The sequence below is a fragment of the Girardinichthys multiradiatus genome, chromosome 13 (assembly GCF_021462225.1).
Source record: "Girardinichthys multiradiatus isolate DD_20200921_A chromosome 13, DD_fGirMul_XY1, whole genome shotgun sequence".
NCBI classification, from domain to species: Eukaryota; Metazoa; Chordata; class Actinopteri; order Cyprinodontiformes; family Goodeidae; genus Girardinichthys; species Girardinichthys multiradiatus.
The window spans coordinates 10323432-10346291 of NC_061806.1; the positions used below are offsets into that span (position 1 = coordinate 10323432).

At 42.1% G+C, this 22860-nt stretch overlaps 1 protein-coding gene across 4 annotated transcripts in view; it reads left to right on the top strand.

Moving 5' to 3' along the window:
* ctdp1 (CTD (carboxy-terminal domain, RNA polymerase II, polypeptide A) phosphatase, subunit 1) overlaps positions 1 to 22860 on the top strand; it is an 81692-nt gene that overhangs the window by 32055 nt on the left and 26777 nt on the right. For 2 of the 4 annotated variants that reach the window (XM_047383309.1, XM_047383308.1), the window contains exon 12: positions 6214 to 6422. The exons of 1 other annotated variant lie outside the window; for it this stretch is intronic. In XM_047383309.1, the coding sequence (XP_047239265.1) occupies positions 6214 to 6422 (209 nt within the window). Of the gene's footprint in view, positions 1 to 6213; positions 6423 to 6658; positions 7233 to 22860 lie in introns of those variants that run through there. One more of the 4 variants, XM_047383310.1, reaches the window with a different exon arrangement.

Sequence of the window (22860 nt, forward strand, 5' to 3'; positions counted from 1 at the left end):
TCATGCGACTACAGGAGGCACAGGGTGTAGGTCAGTGGGGTCAATACAGAGCGTTACAGATAAAATAAGTGCCAGAAAACTCATAAAGGGTTAAATGCATCTGTTGTAGTTGGCTAAGCATACTTAGCTGAAGTCCTCTGATCTGTTCTGCTTCGACACACTTTAGCGCGACTCACCCGATGTGCATCATTGGCAAGATATGATGTATGTTAAATACCTACTCCACTGAGGTGGTCTCTGTGTGTTATTTGCCTTAACCCCCCTGGCCAGCTTGCCACACAGACCGTCTCTGATCATTAATTCACACACTTGACATGCCAGTGTTTTACACAACTCATCTGATACACAGTTTTTACTCTCTGGTTTGACAAGTCAAGGGTGTAACAGTGGTGGGTTGACTTTAAAAAGTCGCCACCTCAGCCCTTTCACAAACACAGAGATGGTGAAAATACATTTAATCTCTAAGTGTTTTTGAAAGGCGCTGGACTGAAAGTACAAGCTGAACCTTTTCGTCATCATGTTGGCAGACACGGAAATATCTAAAAATAAACCTGAATGATTCAGACAAGCGCCATTCAGCTGAGTCTGGCTGTTTTCAGAACCACAAAGCTAACACTGGTTCCATTTAACTTTGCCCTACACCTTTAGATAGATACAGTGTGCCACGGGATACATTAAAAATGATCTCTGACACAAAAGTAGCATTGATGCCCTGAAGTCACACTTGATTGTAGAGGTTTCAGTCTTGAGATGAAAAGCCTGCCTTTAAGGCAGCTCTGAGGGCATGGCATGATTTTCTTGGGAATGTTTTAACTTGGCTTTCTCTTTGCTTGGCCTTTGATTAGAGAAAAGACAAATGATGCTGCAGGATGTTTGCCTCATTGCTTGTGGAGATACATTGTTTAATTTGTTTTTAAAGGCTAGTTATCACAAAGAGGCCATGCTTTACTGACTGTGTAGTTAATAATGTTGTCTTTATGGTATCTGTAAGAGGAGGACAAAGTCATTACTGAATGTTTAGCTTATCAGCTTAATTTATTGTTGGAATTTATTGTTGTTTTGTGGCTAGAGGGGGCCAGCAGGACCACGTCATCTGCAAAAAGAAGAGACTACATCCACTGGTCCCCCAACCAGACCTTCTCCGGTCCTTGGCTGCGCCTAGAAATCCTCTCCATAAAAGTTATGATCAGGACCGGTGACAAATGGGCAGCCAAGACCTACAGCATTTGCTGGTGCAGTTTGCAGCCAAGTGTGAAGCAGCTGGGTTGAAGATCAGCTCCTCCAAGTCCGAGGCCATGGTTCTCGACCGGATAAGGTCGAGACCTCTTCAGTTTGGAGGGGAGTTCCTGCCTCAAGTGGAGGAGCTCAAGTATCTCGGGGTCTTGTTCACGAGTGAGGGGAGAATGGAGCGGGAGATCGACAGACGGATTGGTGCGGCTGCCGCAGTAATGGGGGCACTGTGCCGGTCTGTTGGGTTGAAGAGAGAGCTGGGCCGAAAAGCAAAGCTCTTGATTTATCGGTCGGTCTACGTTCCTACCCTCCCCTATGGCCATGAACTTTGGGTCATGACCGAAAGAACGAGATCCCTGATACAAGAGGCTGAAAAGAGCTTCCTCCATAGAGTGCCTGGTCACTCCCTTACAGACAGGGTGAGGAGCTTGGCCATCCGGGAGGGGCTCGGAGCAGAGCCGCTGCTCTTCCACATCGAGAGGAACCAGTTGAGGTGGCTCGGGCGTCAATACCGGATGCCTCCCGGACGCCTTCCTCGGGAGGTGTTCCAGGCACGTCCCACCGGGAGGAGGCCCAGGGGACGGCCCAGGACACTTCTGAGGGACTATGTCTCTCGAGTGGCCTGGGAACGCCTCGGGCTCCACCCAGAGGAGCTGGAGGAGGTTTGTGGGGAGAGGGACGTCTGGGTGTCTCTACTGAGTCTGCTGCCCCTGCGACCCGGTCCCAGATGAAGCAGAAGACGACGAGTATGATTTGTATTTTGTCCTCAAACAACTCAGATACTTAAGGGCTATAAGCCGGTTTCTGAAGTCCTGATCCAAAGCTTAGATAAATTGGGAGGGTTGCATTACAAAGAGGGCAGACATTGGAAAACTCGTTGACACATCAAATATGCAGACGATCAAGATTTTTATACCAGACCTCTTGAAACTCCAGTTAGCTACAAACGTTTTCTGTACTGTTGACCCAAGCCCAAATTTGGAATTTGTACTTGGACTAGAGGGCAGGTGGAACCCAGCCTGGAAATGTGGAAGTATGCTTTGGAGAGGGGTGAACATCAGTCGAACCAACAGGTGGACCAGTGACGTTCCGTAGAGTAGAGGTACTGAAGCTGGATAAAGGTACCCAGTGTCATCCATCCAAAACAATGTGCAGGGTGGAAGAGGTGAACTAGAAGTGCAGGTAGGGTGCAGTGGATGAAGATGAGTGGAAGAGGTGATTTGTGACACTGGGATAACTACCAGATGAACGTTTTATGAGGTGGCAGTGGGACCTGCTGTGATGAGTAGTTTGGAAACATGGAACTAACAAAAAGACAGCAGTGCTGAAAAAGCTCAGCTTTCTACTGTGAGTTACAAAAGTGGACCGGATTGTAAATGTGAAAATTATACCTCAAGTTTGGAGACAGAGTAAGGGAGTCAATTCCTAGGGTTTGTGTCGATGAGTTGATGGTGGATAACTTGGACAAAGAAGCTGCCAGGAGGTGGAAAAAAGGAAGACCATCAAGAAGGTTCACGGATATAATGGAAGATCTGCAGGTGGTTGGTCTATCAGAAGATTCTGGTGATAGGTATATTAATACCCGACACGCCACGTACTGCTTAAAATATGGTGGTGGCGGCATCATGCTTTGAGAATGCTTTTCTTCAGCATTGACAGTGAAGCTGATGAGAGCTAAATAAAGGACAATCCTGGGAAAGGATCGAGAGGAGGTTCACCTCCCAGCAGTACAACGACCCTACACGTCCAGCCAGAATTGTTTCTTTCAAAACGTATGCATGTGTTAGTGTAGCCCCGTTAAAGTCAAGCATTAAATCCAGTTAAGAATCTGTAGCACAACTTGAAATTGGTGTTCACAGCAAAAGATGCTTTGCAACGAGGAAAGGGCAGAACTCTTCGTCTCTAGATGTGCAGAGCTGGTAGAGACATTCCAAAGCAGAAGTGGTTGGAGCTCACCGATCACTTTCGTCTTTATTGTGCATACTTCATGGAGACTTGACTTTCGACACCATCTACAGGGGTTGGACAATGAAACTGAAACACCTGGTTTTAGACCACAATAATTTATTAGTATTTGCGGCCAATACAGCGTCTATTCGTTTTGGGAATGACATATACAAGTCCTGCACAGTGGTCAGAGGGATTTTAAGCCATTCCTCTTGCAGGATAGTGGCCAGGTCACTACGTGATACTGGTGGAGGAAAACGTTTCCTGACTCGCTCCTCCAAAACACCCCAAAGTGGCTCAATATTTAGATCTGGTGACTGTGCAGGCCATGGGAGATGTTCAACTTCACTTTCGTGTTCATCAAACCAATCTTTCACCAGTCTTGCTGTGTGTATTGGTGCATTGTCATCCTGATACACGGCACCGCCTTCAGGATACAATGTTTGAACCATTGGATGCACATGGTCCTCAAGAATGGTTCGGTAGTCCTTGGCAGTGACACGCCCATCTAGCACAAGTATTGGGCCAAGGGAATGCCGTGATATGGCAGCCCAAACCATCACTGATCCACCCCCATGCTTCACTCTGGGCATGCAACAGTCTGGGTAGTACGCTTCTTTGGGGCTTCTCCACACCGTAACTCTCCCGGATGTGGGGAAAACAGTAAAGGTGGACTCATCAGAGAACAATACATGTTTCACATTGTCCACAGCCCAAGATCTGCGCTCCTTGCACCATTGAAACCGACGTTTGGTATTGGCATGGGTGACCAAAGGTTTGGCTATAGCAGCCCGGCCGTGTATATTGACCCTGTGGAGCTCCCGACGGACAGTTCTGGTGGAAACAGGAGAGTTGAGGTGCACATTTAATTCTGCCGTGATTTGGGCAGCTGTGGTTTTATGTTTTTTGGATACAATCCGGGTTAGCACCCGAACATCCCTTTCAGACAGCTTCCTCTTGTGTCCACAGTTAATCCTGTTGGATGTGGTTCGTCCTTCTTGGTGGTATGCTGACATTACCCTATATACCTTGGCTCTTGATACATCACAAAGACTTGCTGTCTCGGTCACAGATGCGCCAGCAAGACGTGCACCAACAATTTGTCCTCTTTTGAGCTCTGGTATGTCACCCATAATGTCGTGTGCATTTCAATATTTTGAACAAAACTGTGCTCTTACCCTGCTAATTGAACCTTCACACTCTGCTCTTACTGGAGCAATGTGCAATCAATGAAGACTGGCTACCAGGCTGGTCCAATTTAGCCATGAAACCTCCCACACTAAAATGACAGGTGTTTCAGTTTCATTGTCCAACCCCTGTATGTCTTCATCAGAGTCAGTGGGAACCTGCCCCAAAAACCTTGTAGCTGTAATAGCAGCTAAATATGGCAATTAATTTTAGATAGTGTTCGTTCCTAAAATGTTTTATACAAAGCCTTTGGGCTATTAATTTACTGTTCTCTCCAAAAGAGGATGTGTTTTTTTCTGCTTCAGTCTTATCTGTAGACAGTTCAGGTTCAGCCATACCAACAAAGATAATGCATAAATGATTTAAAGAACTGGAGAAATCTTTATTGCTATATAGAGATCAGATAACATCACAGTGTGCGAATGCTCTTCGACATTACGAGAGAGATGATGTTTGTTTTAATGGCATAATAACCAAAGAGATGAGTGCTGATCTCAAGCGTCTCTATAGACATTTCCGAATGCCGGATAGAGACCCAGGAGAACTTTCAAGTAACTAAAAGTTTTTCCCTTTTTGACTAATACGGGTTTTTAGGGTACATTATCACAGCAGCACTAAAAACAGTATATTTATTACATGGCTGTGAGGACCAAAACCCTTCTTGCCATCTGTTTGTCTGCAGTTTGCTCAAAACTAAGCCAGGAGGATGTTTACAACAATATTTAGTTGATTGTCAGACAAGAGTATTTCAATTATCCCATGTGTGGGTCTCTTTCATCCCCTTTAGCTTCTAACTGTGGGAGCTGATGGTGGGGAAAATGTCACAGAAATGGAACCATTTTAGCCCAACAAAAAGAGGTATGTGGGCTACGATGAAATGGTGAATTGATGGTTTTCTGAAAACAAACAAAACAAATTTCGCTCATTTTGTTTGGACCTCAGCCTGTAATTTGCTAGACGCCTCCAAGGTCAGCCTCAATCAAATCTGAGCAAAGCCGGAGAACAGAACAAAGAAAAACAACAGTCTAAATTTCTGCTGCGGTATAGATTAGCTTAGATCGGGTCCTCCTCTCTCCTGTCATTGACACGGTGGTGTGTGGTTGTCCCAGTAAGCAACAGCAAGGCTGTAACAAGCCTGGCCTGGCACCAGAAACCACCCTGCCTCCGGCCTAAGAAAACATCCCTATGAAATTATCTGCGTTTAAAAGGCGACACATCTTTTATGGCTGTGCCATTTGCTGTTGATCCGAAACCTGTCAGCCTGCCAATTGCTCTGCATCTTTGATTGTTGAGGATTTTTTTCCCTTTTGGGTAGATTTGACTTTGTTCAGTTCAGTTCTGTGTGGTAGAAATCTAAGGTGATTGTTATTGTTTAACCCAGTTGACAGATTTCACTTCAGTCCTGACTACGGGTCAGAAGTTAAAGTGTAAGCAGTGTTTTTTATCTTCTTTGTTGTAATGGCATAAAGCTCCTGTTAACTCTACCGCACGACCAACACACACCCACATACACTTTTTGTCCTTCTGATTTACTGTATATGTGATAAGCATCATTCCAACAAGCAGTGGTCCACTTGTTTCAGCCGCAGCTGAAACAAGTGGACCGCAGCCCAGGTTTGTGTGCCGTTCAATAGTTCATAAGTCAGTTAAATGCTGGGAAAAACCACATCCCAGAATCAAGCTAGATGAGTTATTTAGGAGACGGAGAGATAGGGAGAGCATGTATGAAATTACGCTAGATTTAAGGAAGGCAGGTTTTACATGTGTCTATGTATTTATGCTGGTGTTAAGATGTGCGAAAACCCAGACTAAACAAAAGCTCCCCCTCCGAAACCAAACCTACTACAGGTGGACGACATCTTAGGAGAGGAGAGCGACAACGAGAGCGAGGGCCAAGGGAAGGAGAAGCCGGGGAACGAGGACATTGCTGAGGAAGAGGAGCAGCAGCCAGGAGATCGAGAGCCTACAGCGCAAAGACCTGGCCCCAAGGCAGACAGTGTGGAGGAGAGACTTCAGACGCCACCCAGTGATTCCAGTGTGTCCCAGAATGCCCCAAGGTGAGGAACAGATATTATGTCCCGCTTTTCCTCACCTCACTGGATGTTTAATGTGTTAAAGCAGCAGCTCTTTTCCAGTCAAGCATATACAAAGACAGAATAAAACCAACAGGATGTTTTAGGTCATTCTGTGTCACGGATGTTGAGGCTCACTGCAGCCCCCCACCCCGACCCCCCTGTAGGGGTGAATAAGGCTTAATGTGTGCCCACCTTTTAAATGTGCTGCATGTGTCCAGGTCCAACGTCTCACTGAGTGATGATTATCATAACACACCACTTCGTCAGCGTGTCTGAGCCGCAGCCAGACGGTCTGGTCCGTTGCCATGGAGACCTAATTCCAAACAGACAGCAGGCATTTGAAGATTTCAGAACATAATTACGAGAATCTCCTGTTGCTGAAGGACTGGCCGAGCTGTCAGTCTGCCGCAGCAGATAATTTTACTCTCAGTGCTGCATTCTGAGCAAAAGTAATACCTCAGAGTTTTGGACCTGGAGGATCCTTGTTACTGGGTTATTTTGTAATGTATTGCTGCTGTAACTTTGATCAGATGTGTTGGGGTGTGTGTTGTGCTCCACTATGTTTCACACTGCTGGTGAAAAGCCTGGCCATTCACATCTCATTTAAAAGGACTTTATGACCTAGAAATAGTGTGGAGATCCTTTCAAAAAACTTAAAAACATCTAAGATACTTAGGGCGTTTTATTTTCTAATTGTAAGATTCTCATTTTAACCAAATGTTGGAAAAGATCTTTACAGTTTCACTGTTTAGTTTCCATCACGTCTCGTAGGAGTGTAAAGGTGCACTAAAATCCCGGTTCAGTAGTAAAGAAATAATTTTTCTAATTTGTGAAAGTAGTTTGACTTTATTATGTGCAGCATTTTAGGCAGGTTGAATACTACCACAGGCAGCAGGATTTGGACCTTAGTAAGGTTTTCTCCAGTACCTGTGGTGTTTACATTAGACTTGAAGTTGTTTCAAGTAAGTAATTAAGTTTAGTGTTGAACAGTGCTGACAAGCTGTTGGTGCGTTCCTTCTTTGTTTCTCCAGCATCACCTTAACTTAACTTAGAAACTGGAACTTTCCTTAAACAGCAGACCTCTGGGAGTCCACCCGATTCATTTTGGTGTCGCATTTAAAGTTACACAACGGACCGTAGATCTGTGCCCTTGGCTCCGCACATATACGTTTGCCAACCGGAGCTGCAGAGGAAGAGGTCAGTCTTCACATTCCACCTTGGCAACTCGTGACTCCGTGTTCAGCTTCACTGGCCCAACTACCATCGCTTCAAATGCAGCAGTTCTTTTTTTTCTCCTCCCTCACTTTGACTCTGAAAACTTGGTGTCTGCTTGCTGTGGGTTAGTATCCATGGCTTTCCAGACAGTCCATCTATCCACCTGGTCTAGCACCTTTGGCTGTGGCTGAGTCAAGCCTAAAATACACCATCCATGGTGTTGTTTACATGCAGTGGAAGACCCCCTCCGGACTGTTCAGAGATGTAGAGCAGCAGCACATGATTAAACGGCCTGATACACTGAGGGAGAGGTATGTATTTGATTCTGAGAGAGCAGTATAGACACAAATTACCAGGTGGGTGTTTGGGTTCAAAATAGAAAGACATCAATGTGATAGTTTCATCATATCAACCAACACTAGACCCCTGCTAAGCACCCTAGTCTTTTATTAGGTAGATAACCCTGTTATTTAAATAGACAGTCTGATTGTTGAAAGCTAGAGAACCTAAAGTAGAGGGTGCAACTTAATGTTTCTATATGAACTTACCAGAATTTACACAAAACCATTATATTGGGTTGGATTCAGCAGCACCAAAGCTTTAAAAGCATGCATGCATTCTCATTTAGTTACTGCCCATCCGACTCTCTTCTTAAAATAATGTGAAACTTGCGTGGTCTTGGATCTTGAACTGAAAGGAGAAATAAATGTGTAAAAGTGTGCAGCAATTAGCATGTCAAATTAAAGCTAAAAGGCTCTCGCAGGATTGTAGCAGTAGGCGCTGTTTGTGAATCTCAGAAGAAACATTTAGAAGTTTATTTGAACTTAACGTAAAATTCGCAAAAAGGCTGGTTTGTTCCAAGTTGGCCAACTTCCCGAAGGGTTTGGACTCTGGTTCCAAGAGGCTTTTTGCAGCTCCTCAGAAGTTGCATTTGAGTGCCTCAGTTAAGGCAGAAGTCATAGCTGATTGTTTAAAGTGCTCAGAAAGGAGCTGTAGATCCATTTAGCCAAAATCACATAAATCTTACATAGATATATATTTTGGGCGAGACTAAATATGTTGTGTCGTATTTACAGCACAGATCAGTTAATATATAAGGAACGTAGAGCTTTATTTGTTGAGAGAAAATAATATTGAGATCCGCCGTGCCTCTACGCTGCTGCACCCTGAGTCTGTTTTCAGTATCAAAAATCGTCAACTTCTCTGTTACCTGAAACAGTTTTGTTTTGTGGAGTTTTACAACGAGAAGTCAGTTTATTGTCATGCTGCGCCCACATGGTGTGTTGAAAACCAGAACTTTTGATGACTGTTAATCTTCAATACGGGTTAAGTCTGAAGCAGGTCCACCAATATCCCTTTTATTAAAATACAACATGTATAAAATCTCAGGTTTGTGACTTTATTGCAAAACTACTGCCTTTCGTTTTGGTTAAAGAGGTTCTCTTTCAGAGAGTTGTTCATGTTTACTGAAAGCTTTGTGCGAAACGGAGGGGCTGCAGTTTAGGGGGCGCTCTTGAGCCATTTTGCAATGCCCAGTTTTAAATTGTCATCCAAAGATTTTTATACATAAAATTTACTGCAAAGTTAAATTCTAAATATCTTAAGTTATTTATTTGGTGGTAGAAGAACAATAAACACTAGAGAAACAGCAGGCATTTGTCTCATCAATCTACTCAGTGTACAGATGCTTGCCAGTATCGGATCTTCAGTGTATCATAGTCAAATAAAACACTTACACTCATTAAATATTCGAACTGAATGCAGAAATTACTTTGTTCCTTCAAGCTAAATATAATTTACAAGTCTTAAACTAGAGGAGAAAGAAACTAGCAGACTGTGTTTATCCAACTCAACTGTTGACACGCAGAAGTATCTAAGTGTGCTGGTGTCCAGAGAGCCGTCAGAATCAGTTGAACATTTCTACATGCACCCATATGGCTGCATTCCACTGCACTGCCTTGGACCTCCAAATGGCCGTAATGGTTGCCATTCTGTCAGTCTCCATCCCTGGTTCTACCGCCTCTTTTACTTGCTACAGAACAGGATCACATCTGTTGCTAAGAGACTGAAGCAATGTGAATGTCTCCGTTTTGTTCTCAGCACCTTTCAGGATCTGCTCCGACCATTCTGAGGGGAAATGTAGTTGTTTTCAATGCTCTTTTCTAACCTCCAACCCGACCACAGCTGAGGCATTCAGTTTACGCTGCTGATGGAAAAACAATGGATGTTACTGCAGTAGAAGTAAAAATCCAAAAAGGGTCTTATAGAAATAAAATAAAAAATTGTGGACATTTCTTTTTTATTTTATTTATAGTTTTGAATAAAAATGTCAGACTTCTCAAAGAGAAATTGTAACCTACCTGTTACAATTTCTCTTTCAGAACGTGAAATAACAATATTCATGATTTTTAAAGATTTTATCATTGTTTCAAAACAAAGACAACATGATTATGGAGTTCAGATTTTAAACTTTTTTTAAAACGGAACTAAACCCCAAATCAACTTATTTTTGCAGATAAACTATGCATATTGGGCCTTAAGGGTGCTATCTTTATGTTACTGCGCTACTTTTTAAAAATATTATGTAAACTTGTTAATTCTGCAATGTTTGTCCTAAAACTGTCTTAGTGCTGCCCTCTTTGGGATGAACGGTGGCTACTGCTGTTGAATTTTGCTATTGGTTCAACAGTGTACAGCTAGGTACATGCCTGTCACAGCCCCACGTTCCGGTATAAAACCATCTCACTCAGCCACCCCCCGTAGGGAGTCAGGAGTTGGAATTGCAAGCATTGATCATAGCGTGCTATGCTTTATACCTTCGATAACATTCTTCACTTGAGACAATATAAATCTATATGTAAATGTAAACTTTCTGAAAGTGTGTTACTGCTTTGACATTAGCCCATGTTAGCATTGATGCTGCTAACATCACTTTGGGTCCAGTTTCTGAGTAGTATTCTGTCCTCCACTGCCTCGGCAGCACCGTCTTCAGGCGTTGTTAAGTCAGCGCCTTGAGCCATCAGCTTGAACTGATAAAGCTCAGGCGCACTGGGCTTCACAAAGCCTCCCTCAACTTCCGGTGATGAGGGGGGTGAAAAATCTTCCACCTAAAAAGCTCTGTGGTGAAATTACCAGCCTCGCTCTGCTCACTCCATGTTTCAATTTGTCAAGTTTCCCTCATCCTTCTGACCAAACCCCCACTTAACCCCCTCTGCTCATCCCCACATTTGGCCGTGAACCTCAGTGTGTTCTGGCATCGCCACTTTGGGGGAATTTTTTTAATTTGTCTGGAGGCGGAATTGTGCTTTTTCACAAGGTTTAGTGCCACTTTAACAACCTATTTTAGCTTGGTTAGCATCACTGAAAACAGTTTCTTTATGTTTTCCCTTATGGAGTAAGAAGACTTTTACTTTAGATGGAAAATTCAAAAAATACTGTCAACACTTCCTCATCTAACATGTTCCATGGCAGATGTAATTGAATTTTTCAAAAGGATAAAACAGAGCAACCTTGCTGTAAACGTCCATTGTTGTTTATTTTTACTGAAGCAGGCTGAAAGAGCACCTCAACACCTCATAAATACTGAAACCAGCTAAGCAAGTCCTTTTCCCTTAGTAGCAACTTCCACACCAAATAACGTCGTCAGCGCTATCTGGTAGCACTTAGGTATGTTGCATTCACTGATCAGAAAAAAATCTTTTTAAGTTTCCCTCTGTCTGGCCAGTCCCCGAGCCGATAATTGGCTGATTCCGGTCACAAGCTTGTTTCTCTGTGCCTCTTTATTCTACTGAAAAGAAAAACAAATCATAGCTATAACATCAACGTAGCTTGTCTGGGTTAAATTGCTCTTACTTTTCAGGTGGCTTAAATGTAAGAGCTCAGATGATCTTTCAAAAAGCTAAGCCTCTCTGCACACAGAGATTAATGGCTATCTTGGTGTGTGGACAAGGGGCAGAATGTCTTATATTAGCACACCACTGTTAGCCACTGCGTCTGGTTTCACGTGATGCTCTGCTGCCGCTCAGGGAAATAATAAGTCTAGGAGTAAGCATCCAGTTTGCATTAACATGTACCAAATTGTTATGCATTTCCCCTGAAGAACTGACAAAGTTTAAGTGGTTCCATTGCTGATACACTTTGTAGTTCTCTAAGGCTTAATCTAAAGTTAAACATAAAGTGCATTTAACATGCAGCCAGCATTCAGCATGCATGGTGCTGCCACAGCTGCAGAGAAGACCTCTGAATGTTCTTCTATCTCTGAATGACTTACAAAGACACTGAGTGCATTTATGAATTCAGTATGATGCATGGTAGAGTCATCGCTAATGTGCTTTGAGCATAAACGCTTCCATTACTGTCTCCTAGAATTAAATGCAGAGCAAAATGACGAGTTCTCACAACTTTTTCAACCAAAACTAACCCTGATCTGGCTCAGCCTGGGCTGCCTGAACTTCCTGTCTTCATATTACATCAATCTGATGCAGCCTCCCATCTCTCACAGTTCCTATAAAATAAATATAACGGAAATATTTCTGAAATGTTTACTTAAGCTTGAATAAATGTGACATGACACAAGGACCCATTTGTCTTAACCACTCTTCTAAATAAGAAAAGCAAGAGAACATAATAGTTACCAATTGTTTAGTGTAAGGAAATGTGATTTTATTACTCCAATAAATAATATATACCATCAGAAGGTCACTTTGAGTCAGTTTGGTTTGATGAGGGGTCAGAATTTGCCCTTTTTGATATAAGTCAGCTAGTCAATTAGAACCAAAACAAATGGAAATGAAGGGCAATAAAAAAATTTCAGATAATATACATTCATTCAATCATTCATCTTCTATACCGCGTATTCCATAGTTGGTCAAGGGGGAGCTGGTGCCTATCTCCAGCAGTCTACGGGCGAGATCTCGCAGTAAACTTCAAGTGTACTTCAAGTGTAAAATAATATACACTTGAAGTAAATTAGACTTGAGTGTTTAGCATTTTTTTCACCGTTTATCCCCAGAATTCATTAAAATACCTAGCTACAAAACTTAGATGATATGGTTATAGTACAGGAGTATTAAGTGATTTGTTAACCCAGATGAAATGGCATTGTGTACGTACGAAACCTGGGTACTGATGGATGACGGGCCGAGCTGGTATTATGTCATAAACATTTAAGCTAAAGCAAAACATGCCCAAATGTGACATATTTATATCAAAACGGCATGTGTTTTTCCTCTATCAGGCCAGATACTTTAAATAAACTGGATAACAACAGTTTTCCAATTTGAAAACTGGAAGTAAGATTGAATTTCGTTGGGGATTTAATGGGGTTCCAATCCAGTGTTTTAAATGTTACAAAGAGGACATGCTTGGCTTGTTTCTCTTCAAACATACATACCAGATGTAAATTTTGTGGCCTTATAGCCTTTAAAACACAATATATTGGCATTAACATTAGTATTTACCGATATCATTTAAACTGGCCTCTTTAACATACCGGTACAATAAAGGGTAAATGGCATGAACATTTATAGGACTTTGTCAAGTCAGAGACCCCTACAATCCGTGATTACACTACAATCAGTCATTCACCCATTTATACATGCATTCACACACTGAAAGTGGTGAGCTACAATGTGGCTACAGCTGCCCTGGGACAGACTGACAGAAGCGAGGCTGCCATACACAGGCACCACCGAGCCCTCTGACCACCATCAGCAGGCAATGAGGGTTAAGTGTCTTACCCAAGGACACAACGACTGACACAGACAGAGCAGGGCTTCGAACTGGCATCCCACTGGTTACAGGATGAATTCTTACCACCTGAGCCACAGCCACCTCGATAAGTAAAAAGGAGTCGATGTTTAATAACCGATATTTATTTCCACCCTGTTGGCATTTGTGTACGTGCTTTGGGAGGGGGAGTGCAGCGCAGTGATGCAGCGCAGGATTGTGTGTTGTTTAATTGAAGCAGAGAAGCAATTTCAGCAGTGTGGTCATACGTATGATATGTAAAAAATCAAGAAATATCAGTTATCAGCCAAAACGGATATCGGCTCAAAATTTCATATCGGTGCACTACTTAATACAGTAAATGTTGTTTCACTGGGGTTTGTCTTAGTTTCAGGGTGGAAATAAACTGCTGGCTTGGTCTGTCTCTTTAAAAGGGTTAAAAAAAAGCTTTCCTTCACTTTATAACTAAACTGTAATTATATCCATGCTCAATTTTTTTTTCCTGACACAAACTTGACACGTCTTTTTTATAATAGGCTTAAGACTCGTTTGAACCATCATTTCGCTTCAGTTTCATCATCCTAATTTGAGGTATCTGGGAGCACGTGTACTGAGCACAAAATGGCTCGAACTCAACTACCTAAATTTGTTCACAAGCTGTTTGGATGCTCTCTTTCCGTTATATGTTGCCTGTTTGCTTAGGCGGACAGAATTCTCCATAGATTTGTTACTCTATCCGTGTCGAAATGTTGCAGCTCTGTTACATGGTTCAAACAGGCTAGGTTGCTGTTGGAACTTGTATGTAAAAGGCTATTTGTTCTTAAATTTTGCTCCATTGCTTTAAATCATTAGTGTAGTTTTCTAGTTTTTACTAATAAAAACCTGGAAAAATGTGGCCTGCTTTTAGCCCCCTTTTATGCCCATAAAATAGCATGTGCAATCGATTGCCTTCAGAAGTCACCAAAGTAGCAAATGGAGGCTACTTTTTGTACGGTAATCAAATCTCAGTAGGAATCCAGATGTAAGATGTATGTGAGAGAACATTGGAGAACAACAGCATCATAAGAACCAGAAAACACAAAAGACAGGTGAGGGTGAAAGTTGTGGAGTATATCGCAACTGCAAACCTACAAAGGTATGGCCTCTACATAAACTTACAAAAGAGTGGTACCAAAGGAAGAATGGCAGTAGATAACTTTTGTCTTCCATTGTTGAATGGCAGTCAAAAGACGTCCTGTTTGTAGTTTGCCGCAAGCCATGTAGAGGACACGGCAAGCATGTGGAAAAAGGTGCTCTGATCAGGTCAGAGCAAGACTGAACTTTTTGGCCTGCAGCTGGTGATAAATAACTAATAGTTCACCTCACTCTGAACAAACCTCCCCTCAGTGAGACACAGTGATGGCAGCATGGTCCTGTGGAGAAGATCTTCCTCACCACAGACAGCATTTCAGAGTTAAAGAATGGAAGTTGGCTATACTTGAGGCCAACCTGTTAGCAGCTACAAAATGTCTGAGACTGGGGTGGAGGTTCAACTACTTTGTACGTACAGCTGGAGCTACACTGGAGTGGTTGAGGTCATTGGTGTTCAGTTCTGGTCCCCCAGGGCTGATGTCCTTTATATGCTCCATCACAACTGATACCAACAGCTGAACTCTGTTGTGGTATTGCATGGATTTCCAATATAATGACATTGATGTTTGTGGTTGTAAGGTAAAGAAATGTGAACAAGAGAATCCTTTGCAAGGCCTTGTAGATAGTTTTCTTTAATCTATTACGGTACTTATTGCTGTTGCAGGTTTGAGGTGAATGCTTTCCATAATTTAACTTTTTTTTTTTTTTTTTTTTTTTCTAACAATCACTTTTCAGACCTTTGCCTCTTACCTGGCAATATTTGTTTTTTAAAGAGCACCCTGCCAGATCTGTAGGGGGCACGCAGCTGCAGTAGCTCCAAACCTGGGTGTAACAGAGCCTTCGTGCTTCAGTCTGCTTACACGGGAGTCAGTCGGAAATTAAGACGGGGTGTTTGCAACAGGCAGCACACACACCATCCTGACAGTTTCAATCTGATTTTTACTTGGTTCATATTATTTCCGCATTTAACTTAACTGAAGATATTTACAACATTTAGTGTCTCCAGATGTCTCTAGTGAACCAGTCTAAGATAAATCTGTGTTGTTGTTGGATTGCTTATATTTTTACTTTGCAATTTCACACCTATCTTTTACTCTATTGAAGCAGAGGCTTTCAGACAATTGTGCAGCGTAAGCTGGACTAATCGAACATTTCAGGACTCACCTTCTTCTAAGATCAAGTTCCTCCTTTGCTTTGTGGAACATTGTATATTTTGGCTGATTATTGTCCAATTTAGATTGGGAAGTGAGGATGTTTTACAATCTTCCCCAGTATTCCTGGGGCCAGAAGGTTCTCTGAAAAGGCTCCCACTTGTGTTTATATGAATATAAATAAAGGTTTTATCAATCCAAAAGTATGTTTGAAGGAGCCTCAGTTTAGTCTACAGTGATCTCATTCAGATTTGTTCAGTATTTTCCTTTTAAAACCAGAGATGATCAAATACAGGCCAGCCAGCATTAGCATAGTCAGTGGCTTAGCGGTTAGCCAGTCACAGTATTCTCATAATTCTCACCTTTCATTTATATCTTGTTTGTCACCATTTGTTCCCTTTTAGTCAATTCACTCAGTAACAATACATGAGTATGGGATATCACGCTCCGCGTGTCCTGGCTGAAGCCACCTCTAATCACACCTCCTAGGCAAATGATGTGATGACGACAAGTGACAGGCCCCGCCTGCACCAATATACTTGTCCGTCATCGTCGTCATTACTCAGTTCTTATGCTCAGGGTAGCTACCTGCTGCTGGTTAGCTCTGTCTCTTTTCAAAAGGCTATTTGGAATTAGTTCAGCTGTTTTTGTTGGAGTTAGTTACTGCTGCCTGCATGTAAGCGTGTCTGCCCATGAAGCGCTAAATTCAAGCAGTTCGCTCTGGCTTTCGTGGATCAGGATGAGCACAAAGCTATTGCAAGCAAAGCAGAAGTCATCTATTCGTCCCTGTCCTTGAGGGTGCGGCTTTTGTTTCATGAGAAGGACCAGCATGAGGCTTGTCCCGTCTGTCTCAGGATCGGTCACGCCCACAGAGCGTTGGCGGAGCCTGAAGCATGTGCGTTCTGTCGCCAGCTTCATCGCTCGACCCTGGAGAGGCGGGTTAAATTCCTTGAGAAGGTGCTGGGAGAGGCCCCTGTCTCACACGGCGAGACCCGCTGCTCTCCGAGTTGGGGAAACCCAGTTTCGTCCGATTCTGACGAGGACGGCTTTTCGGTCAAAGTCCCCGCTTCCAGCTGGGCAGACCATATGGAGTATGTTGATGGGTTAGCCGATAATGAAGGTGCTCAGCTTCAACTAGAACCCCTTCAGGGAGAGGAGGACGTACTGGACATCGGTTTGGATGTTCATGGTCTGTCTGATGATGAGGATGAGTCTCTGCCGAGTCAGGCTGCCGGTGCTGCGCCGCTGTGCAGCTGATACCCTGGACGTGGAATGGCCCTCTCCACCTCCTGCAGAGAGGCCATCGCAATTTGCCGGTTTTTATCTCCCTTCCCTTTATCTCCCCCAACACTCCAATTCCCCTCACTCTGTGTTGTTTTTTAATTCAAAATAACAATACATAACATTGTTATTTCTGGTTAAAATTCCAACCTATTGACATTTTCCTTTTAATATCAATTCAAATTTAGAATAAAATTAAATAATAGTAATAAATACCAAAAAAAATAAGTAATATCTTGAGTTTTTAAATCTGCAAATATTCTTTTTTTTTTACTTTCAACTATATTCTTACAGGGAGGTAAATAGCACTTAGGATGTGTTCACACCAGGAATGATCTTTGGTCCACTTGTATGGACCAGACCAAAAGCGGACTTTGTTGTTTGGTGCAGAGCTTATGCCCTTAGTAGCAACACCTGTTGTTCAGGGTGATTGTTGCAGCGGAATGAATGTTGCGGTCTTCTGCTGGCACAGAGACAAATGTGGTGGCCATAATCCTTTCTCAGCCCTTATTTCTAAGATTTTGATCCGATTCATTGACAGTTTGAGTTGAAATCAGTAGAAAACAATGCCGCAATCGATGCTAACGCTTTAGGTGTTAATGCGAATTCACATAATTAAGATATTTAAACTTCTAATCTGAATTTGCAACCTCATAGTAAACCTTGGGGGTAACATTCATTCATCCTTAAGTTGATACTCCAGTGGTTAAACGGTGCAGTGTGTCGTTAATCACAGCATAGATCTGCTGAGGCGCAGCAAAGCATCAAGTCCTGTCTTCCCTCTGGCTGCACACATTGTTTGATTTCAAAGAGTCGCTACGGTCAGAAAGCTGATTAAACATGAATGAAACACGGAGGTAAAATGCCTCAGATCGAAGTATCAAGTTCATTTTCCCTCTCACTGGGTCGGCTTCCTGTCGGTGTGCCTTCTCTCTCATCAAACATTTCATCTCGCTGCGTGTCACCGAATGATAAGCCTGCTAAAATGAGTTTTGACTCCTTTGAGCGATAAAAGCTCTATTTGGTCTATTTTTCTTACATTTTAAGGAATATCAAACACTGACTCCTGATATTTGTTTGCTCTCTGCTTGGAGGTGTAGGAATCCGCCTCGCAGCACTATCTGCTAGTAGATCTGATGTTGATGAGATTCTATTATAGTGAAGTATTTCAGCCTTAGATCATTACAGACAGTTGTAGACCTTCAGGCTGTTAGATGAGCCTTTTTGAAGGCCTCCCATAATTAAAGATGCATTCTCTGCTCTATAAAAGCCTAATGACTCTTTGATTTACTTACTTCTGCTACAAGGTCTCATTCTTCATCTTTTGCCACTGTGATGCAGCAAGTTAAGTTAACCTTAAATATTCTCCCTAGATTCTGCTGTTTGGATATTGCCTTAGATTAATCTTTGGCTTGTGCAGAAAATAATATCCCTAAAACACATCAACCGGGTTTGCTCTGGAAGCTGTGGCTGTAAGAAGAAGACCGGGTGCAGACCTGCTCTGTTTTACAGCAGATATCTGCGCTTGTTGTCTCAAATACTTTGTCCAGAAGTCCCGAAATTGACAAGTATCCTTCCTCGTCACACAGTGTGCTAGAACTGAGGATTTAACATGTAGGAAAAATAGATGCTTAAAGGAATCTACATTATTTATCCTTTGTTAACTTCTGATTTAAAGATATTTCCTGTATGTCGAAAAATAAATAAGCTCAGATTCATTTGTTTGCAGTAGGATAGCTGAAGGTACGAAGGTTCCATGGTTGTTGGAGATTTCACAATACTTTAAAACCCGGATCATATTTAGTTCATGGGGAAGAAAAGGTTTTAAAGCCATGTGGTTCTGTCTGCAGGGTCGGTAGCTACAGACCCACAGAACTTCTTTTGGAAGTAGATCCCAAGTATTATGTGAGTCAGAGCCACTCTGGAAGTTTCTCATCCTGGTGGATGTCCGTTTTTCCTTGTGGAAGACTTCATGACAGAAGATCTGAGTAGCTACAAAGTGACAAACTTGCATTTGTGGCTCATTCTTTCCACATAAATGATTACACTCCAAGTATATCTTGTGCTTTGTTATGGTCTCGAGTGCACTGAACCGTTGGTTTCAGATTTTTTTCCTCTATTCAAACACCTACTGTATGAATGATGATCTGCTGAAAAAGTGATGCCATTTCTTGGAACATTTCCGTTTTGAGTTTTTCCCTCCTTCAGTTGGCCTCAAGGTAAAATTGACTTGGGGTAAATGACAAGTTCTTCAACTCTTTTATTATCCTATGTCTATGTATGGGACATAGTGGGAGCCGTGCATTAGCACAGTTGCAGCATTTGCGCCCCATCTCTTTTACCCAGACGCTGTTTCAGCGTAAAAACGAGCAATCGGCTGTCGACACAAATCAGCAATAAGCAGTTAGCTAGCCTGTTAATGCTACAGGCAGATGAAACCTCGCACTGAGTGTGTGATTCTAGGTGGATACACTTGGTTTTATCAGGGGGTTTTGGTAACAATTTCATCAGCAGCTAGACTGGCTAGTGAACCCTTTTGGGTTAGAAAATGCAGTCAATTACAAATACAAGTTATTAATCTAATTTCTCTGTAATTCATATCTCCTACTTAAGGCTTAATTTTTCTTTATTGAAATGTTTCCTTCGTGACCTTTTAAAGTGTTAATAACCGTATTATTATTCTATAATTGTTGATCCTGAGGGTCTCAGATTTCAGTCTTTTATATTGTGGAAGCAAAAAGGAACCCTAAAAAGATTTTACTACTTAATGGCACTTAAGCCTTTCTAGCTTACTGTTGTCAGCTAAACTGCATTTTAATAAAAAATGCTTAATTTAATACGAAAGGTGCTAAACCAGTTCTGTCTGTATTTCTCCAGTAGTGCGAATCATTTAGGTTGTGATAAATTGAAGTAAAGGGTTAGAAATGTTTGACGGTGGCCTATATAGAAGCGTTCAGTAAGCCCTGTGATGTAACAGGACTCCGTGTATTCGTGCTACGTCTGCACTTTGTTGGGTTATATAAATAAACTGCAGTGAAACTGAGGAAACGGTTCTGTAGAATATGATGGTGTGGATGGTGTAGAGGCTGTGTAATGCAGCACACCTTGATGAATGGCTCACTGTGTGAAGGTAATGTTTCTGCTCTGACTTTAACCAGAATAACCACTCTTTCCCACCCGTTCCTCTTCCCAAGAGTTATTTGTCATCCCCCACCGCCGCCCCACTGGCATCATTATTAAATTTCTTTAGAAAGGTTTATTTTTCAGTAGAGTCTCCATTTCTCGGCACGTAGGATTTATTAGGCTAAAATCGCTGCTATTATTGGGCAATTTGTCGCAAGCATTAAAAAGATTAAGTTCGCGCTGCTTCCTGCAGAACTCATGACTGCAACATGTGAATGGTTTCTGGTCAGAGTTACTGTTTTATATGAAAGTAGTGATTTAAAAGTGACTTCCATGTTATTGGTTAACAGAGCCTCACTTCAGAGGTCCTTATTTATCCCTTTAACAGGGTTCCTACGCAGTCTGGAAAAGCATTGGATTTCAGTAAGAAAAGACAACATACCTGTATGGAGAAATATACACATTCATATTCAATAAATTAGAATATTATTGAAAACTTTATTTATTATAAATTTATTTCAGTGACTTTGGCACAAGGTGAGCCACATTATATAGATTAATGACACAGAGTGATGTTATCAGGTGTTTTTTTCTGTTATGATGATTTTCTGCTTACAGTAAATGAAAACATCACATTTAATTCATCAGACCAATAAAGAAACAGTTCTGATAGAGACGTATGGGTTTAATTAAAAGTATGTTGCATACCTGCTGAAAGCTTGTTTTTTTTCTAAAAAACTTGTGCTTTAACTGGTGATTTATTGAAAAGGACTGCGTATTTATCCAGACTTGGTTCCCTATCTCCTTGGTTTAAATGTTGCCTGATTTCCTTTTTGCTTTCTTCATTCATTCTTTTATTGTGTCCTTCATTTCTTCATTACTTCTTTCTCTCTTCTGTCATTGTTTCTGTTATTCCCTTCCTTCCTTCTTCCCTTCCTTCTGTCCTTTCTTGTCATTCTTTTTATTTCCTTCCATTGTTCTTTCCCTCCCTCCTTCCTTTCTTCCTTATTTCCTTATGTTCTTTCTCTTCTCGTGTCCTTCATTACCCATGAGCAATATGGAGGAACCCTGCTTTAAGTGAGAGGTGCAGGATATAACTGGACTGAAAACAGAGCAGATCCTACCTCTGCTCTTTCTTCTCTGTATGGTAGTGTCAGAATTAGCCAGTTGGACCTTCTGGACAGATGATTGTGCTACATGTTAGTTAAAGGAACCAGGCCATCTGCCCAGTAGTCCAGGTGTAGACATACCATTCAATGCATTGGGTCAGGACCTGACCTCATGTCAGTGCTTCAAAAACATTTGTTGTTCTCACTGACTGTCAGTCAGTAATTGTTGGCTGTGAACCCTGATAACCCACCAGAAAACAAATCTCCCTAAATAAATAATAGCTGCTTTAGCTTGGCCATCGCTCAGCAGTGCTCCTTTTTCTTTCACACACAGATTGTGCAGCCAGGCTAAATTACCATACTTGACATTCATCACCTTATCAAATTGCAGAGCAACTGCCCCCTCACAGCTCAGAGCCCACTGCTATGGCTGATTTGGTGGTGGGCTGTACATAAGTGCTACTTGTACATAAGATTAAATGAGCAATCCACACTCAGAGACCAAGACTCGGTTTCTGAGAATTCATTTGACAGGTATATTCCCGCTTCCTGTATGCACTGAGCGGCACATAATCACAGCTGAGGGGTGGTTAAATCTCTGTCTAATCAAATCATATCATATAACAAGAAATTGTCCCCGTCCTTAAAAGACCTTCCTGCTATGTTAGTCTAGAATAAATGTTACATTGCAGAAGAAGCCGCTTACTTGAATCCCCCAGCTACTGTTATCTTCCTCCTCTTCAAATAGAAAAAAAAAAAAAAAACAGCACAGTCAGACTGGCGAGCCTCATCTGTTTCTGCTGCCTTTTTGTTCACTGTTTGCTTCGACGGAGATGAAAGTGGAAATGCAGCCCATCGTGGCATCCGGTGAATTGGACTCACTGTAGTCTGTCTTCCTCTAACTCTCCATCTTGCCTTTCCTTCTCTCCCTACCTTTATACTTTCCTTCTCCAGGCTATGGTTTTGTGTATATTTGTTCTGGCTCTATTTTCCTTGCTGGTGGTGGACAGAAAGCTTTGCATATGGACTTCAAATTGTCAGCAGCGGGTGTGAATATTGGTCCATTCATTATGTTCCACTTGTTTTTCTTTTTGTAAATGGACTGAACTTATATAGTGCTTTTCCAGTCACACAGACCGCTCAAAGCGCTTTACACATTCACCCAATCGCACTCACTAACGCTCACACATTCATACACCGATAGGCAACTTGAGGTTAAGTGCCTTGCCCAGGGGCACATCGACATATGGCGGGGGGAAGCTGGAATTGAACCCACAACCTTCTGATTGCAAGACAACTACTCTTCCTACCGAGCCACAGTCGCTTCTAAGTACTATGTGGGCATAGTAATTAAAAACACGTGGCTGCAACTGCTTGGATATGACATTGTTAGAGAAGAACCAATCAGGCCATTCTGGCAATACAATTTGAACTTCTGATACCAAGTTTGGTCCATTTCAGATTCTTTTTAAGAGCTAAAATAAAGGACCTAATACAGACGGTATTTAAAATATATTTTTTAGCCTTGCTGCAGTGAGCAGTTTTTAACACTGGGTGCAGATGCAAATTCATGCTGTTTGTGTAGGAGAAGAATCCCTGTAAAAAAGGAAATTATCACACAGTTGACATTTGAAACTGTCTTAATTAACATTTAATAGCGATTAATGTTGTTAGTGAGGCTAG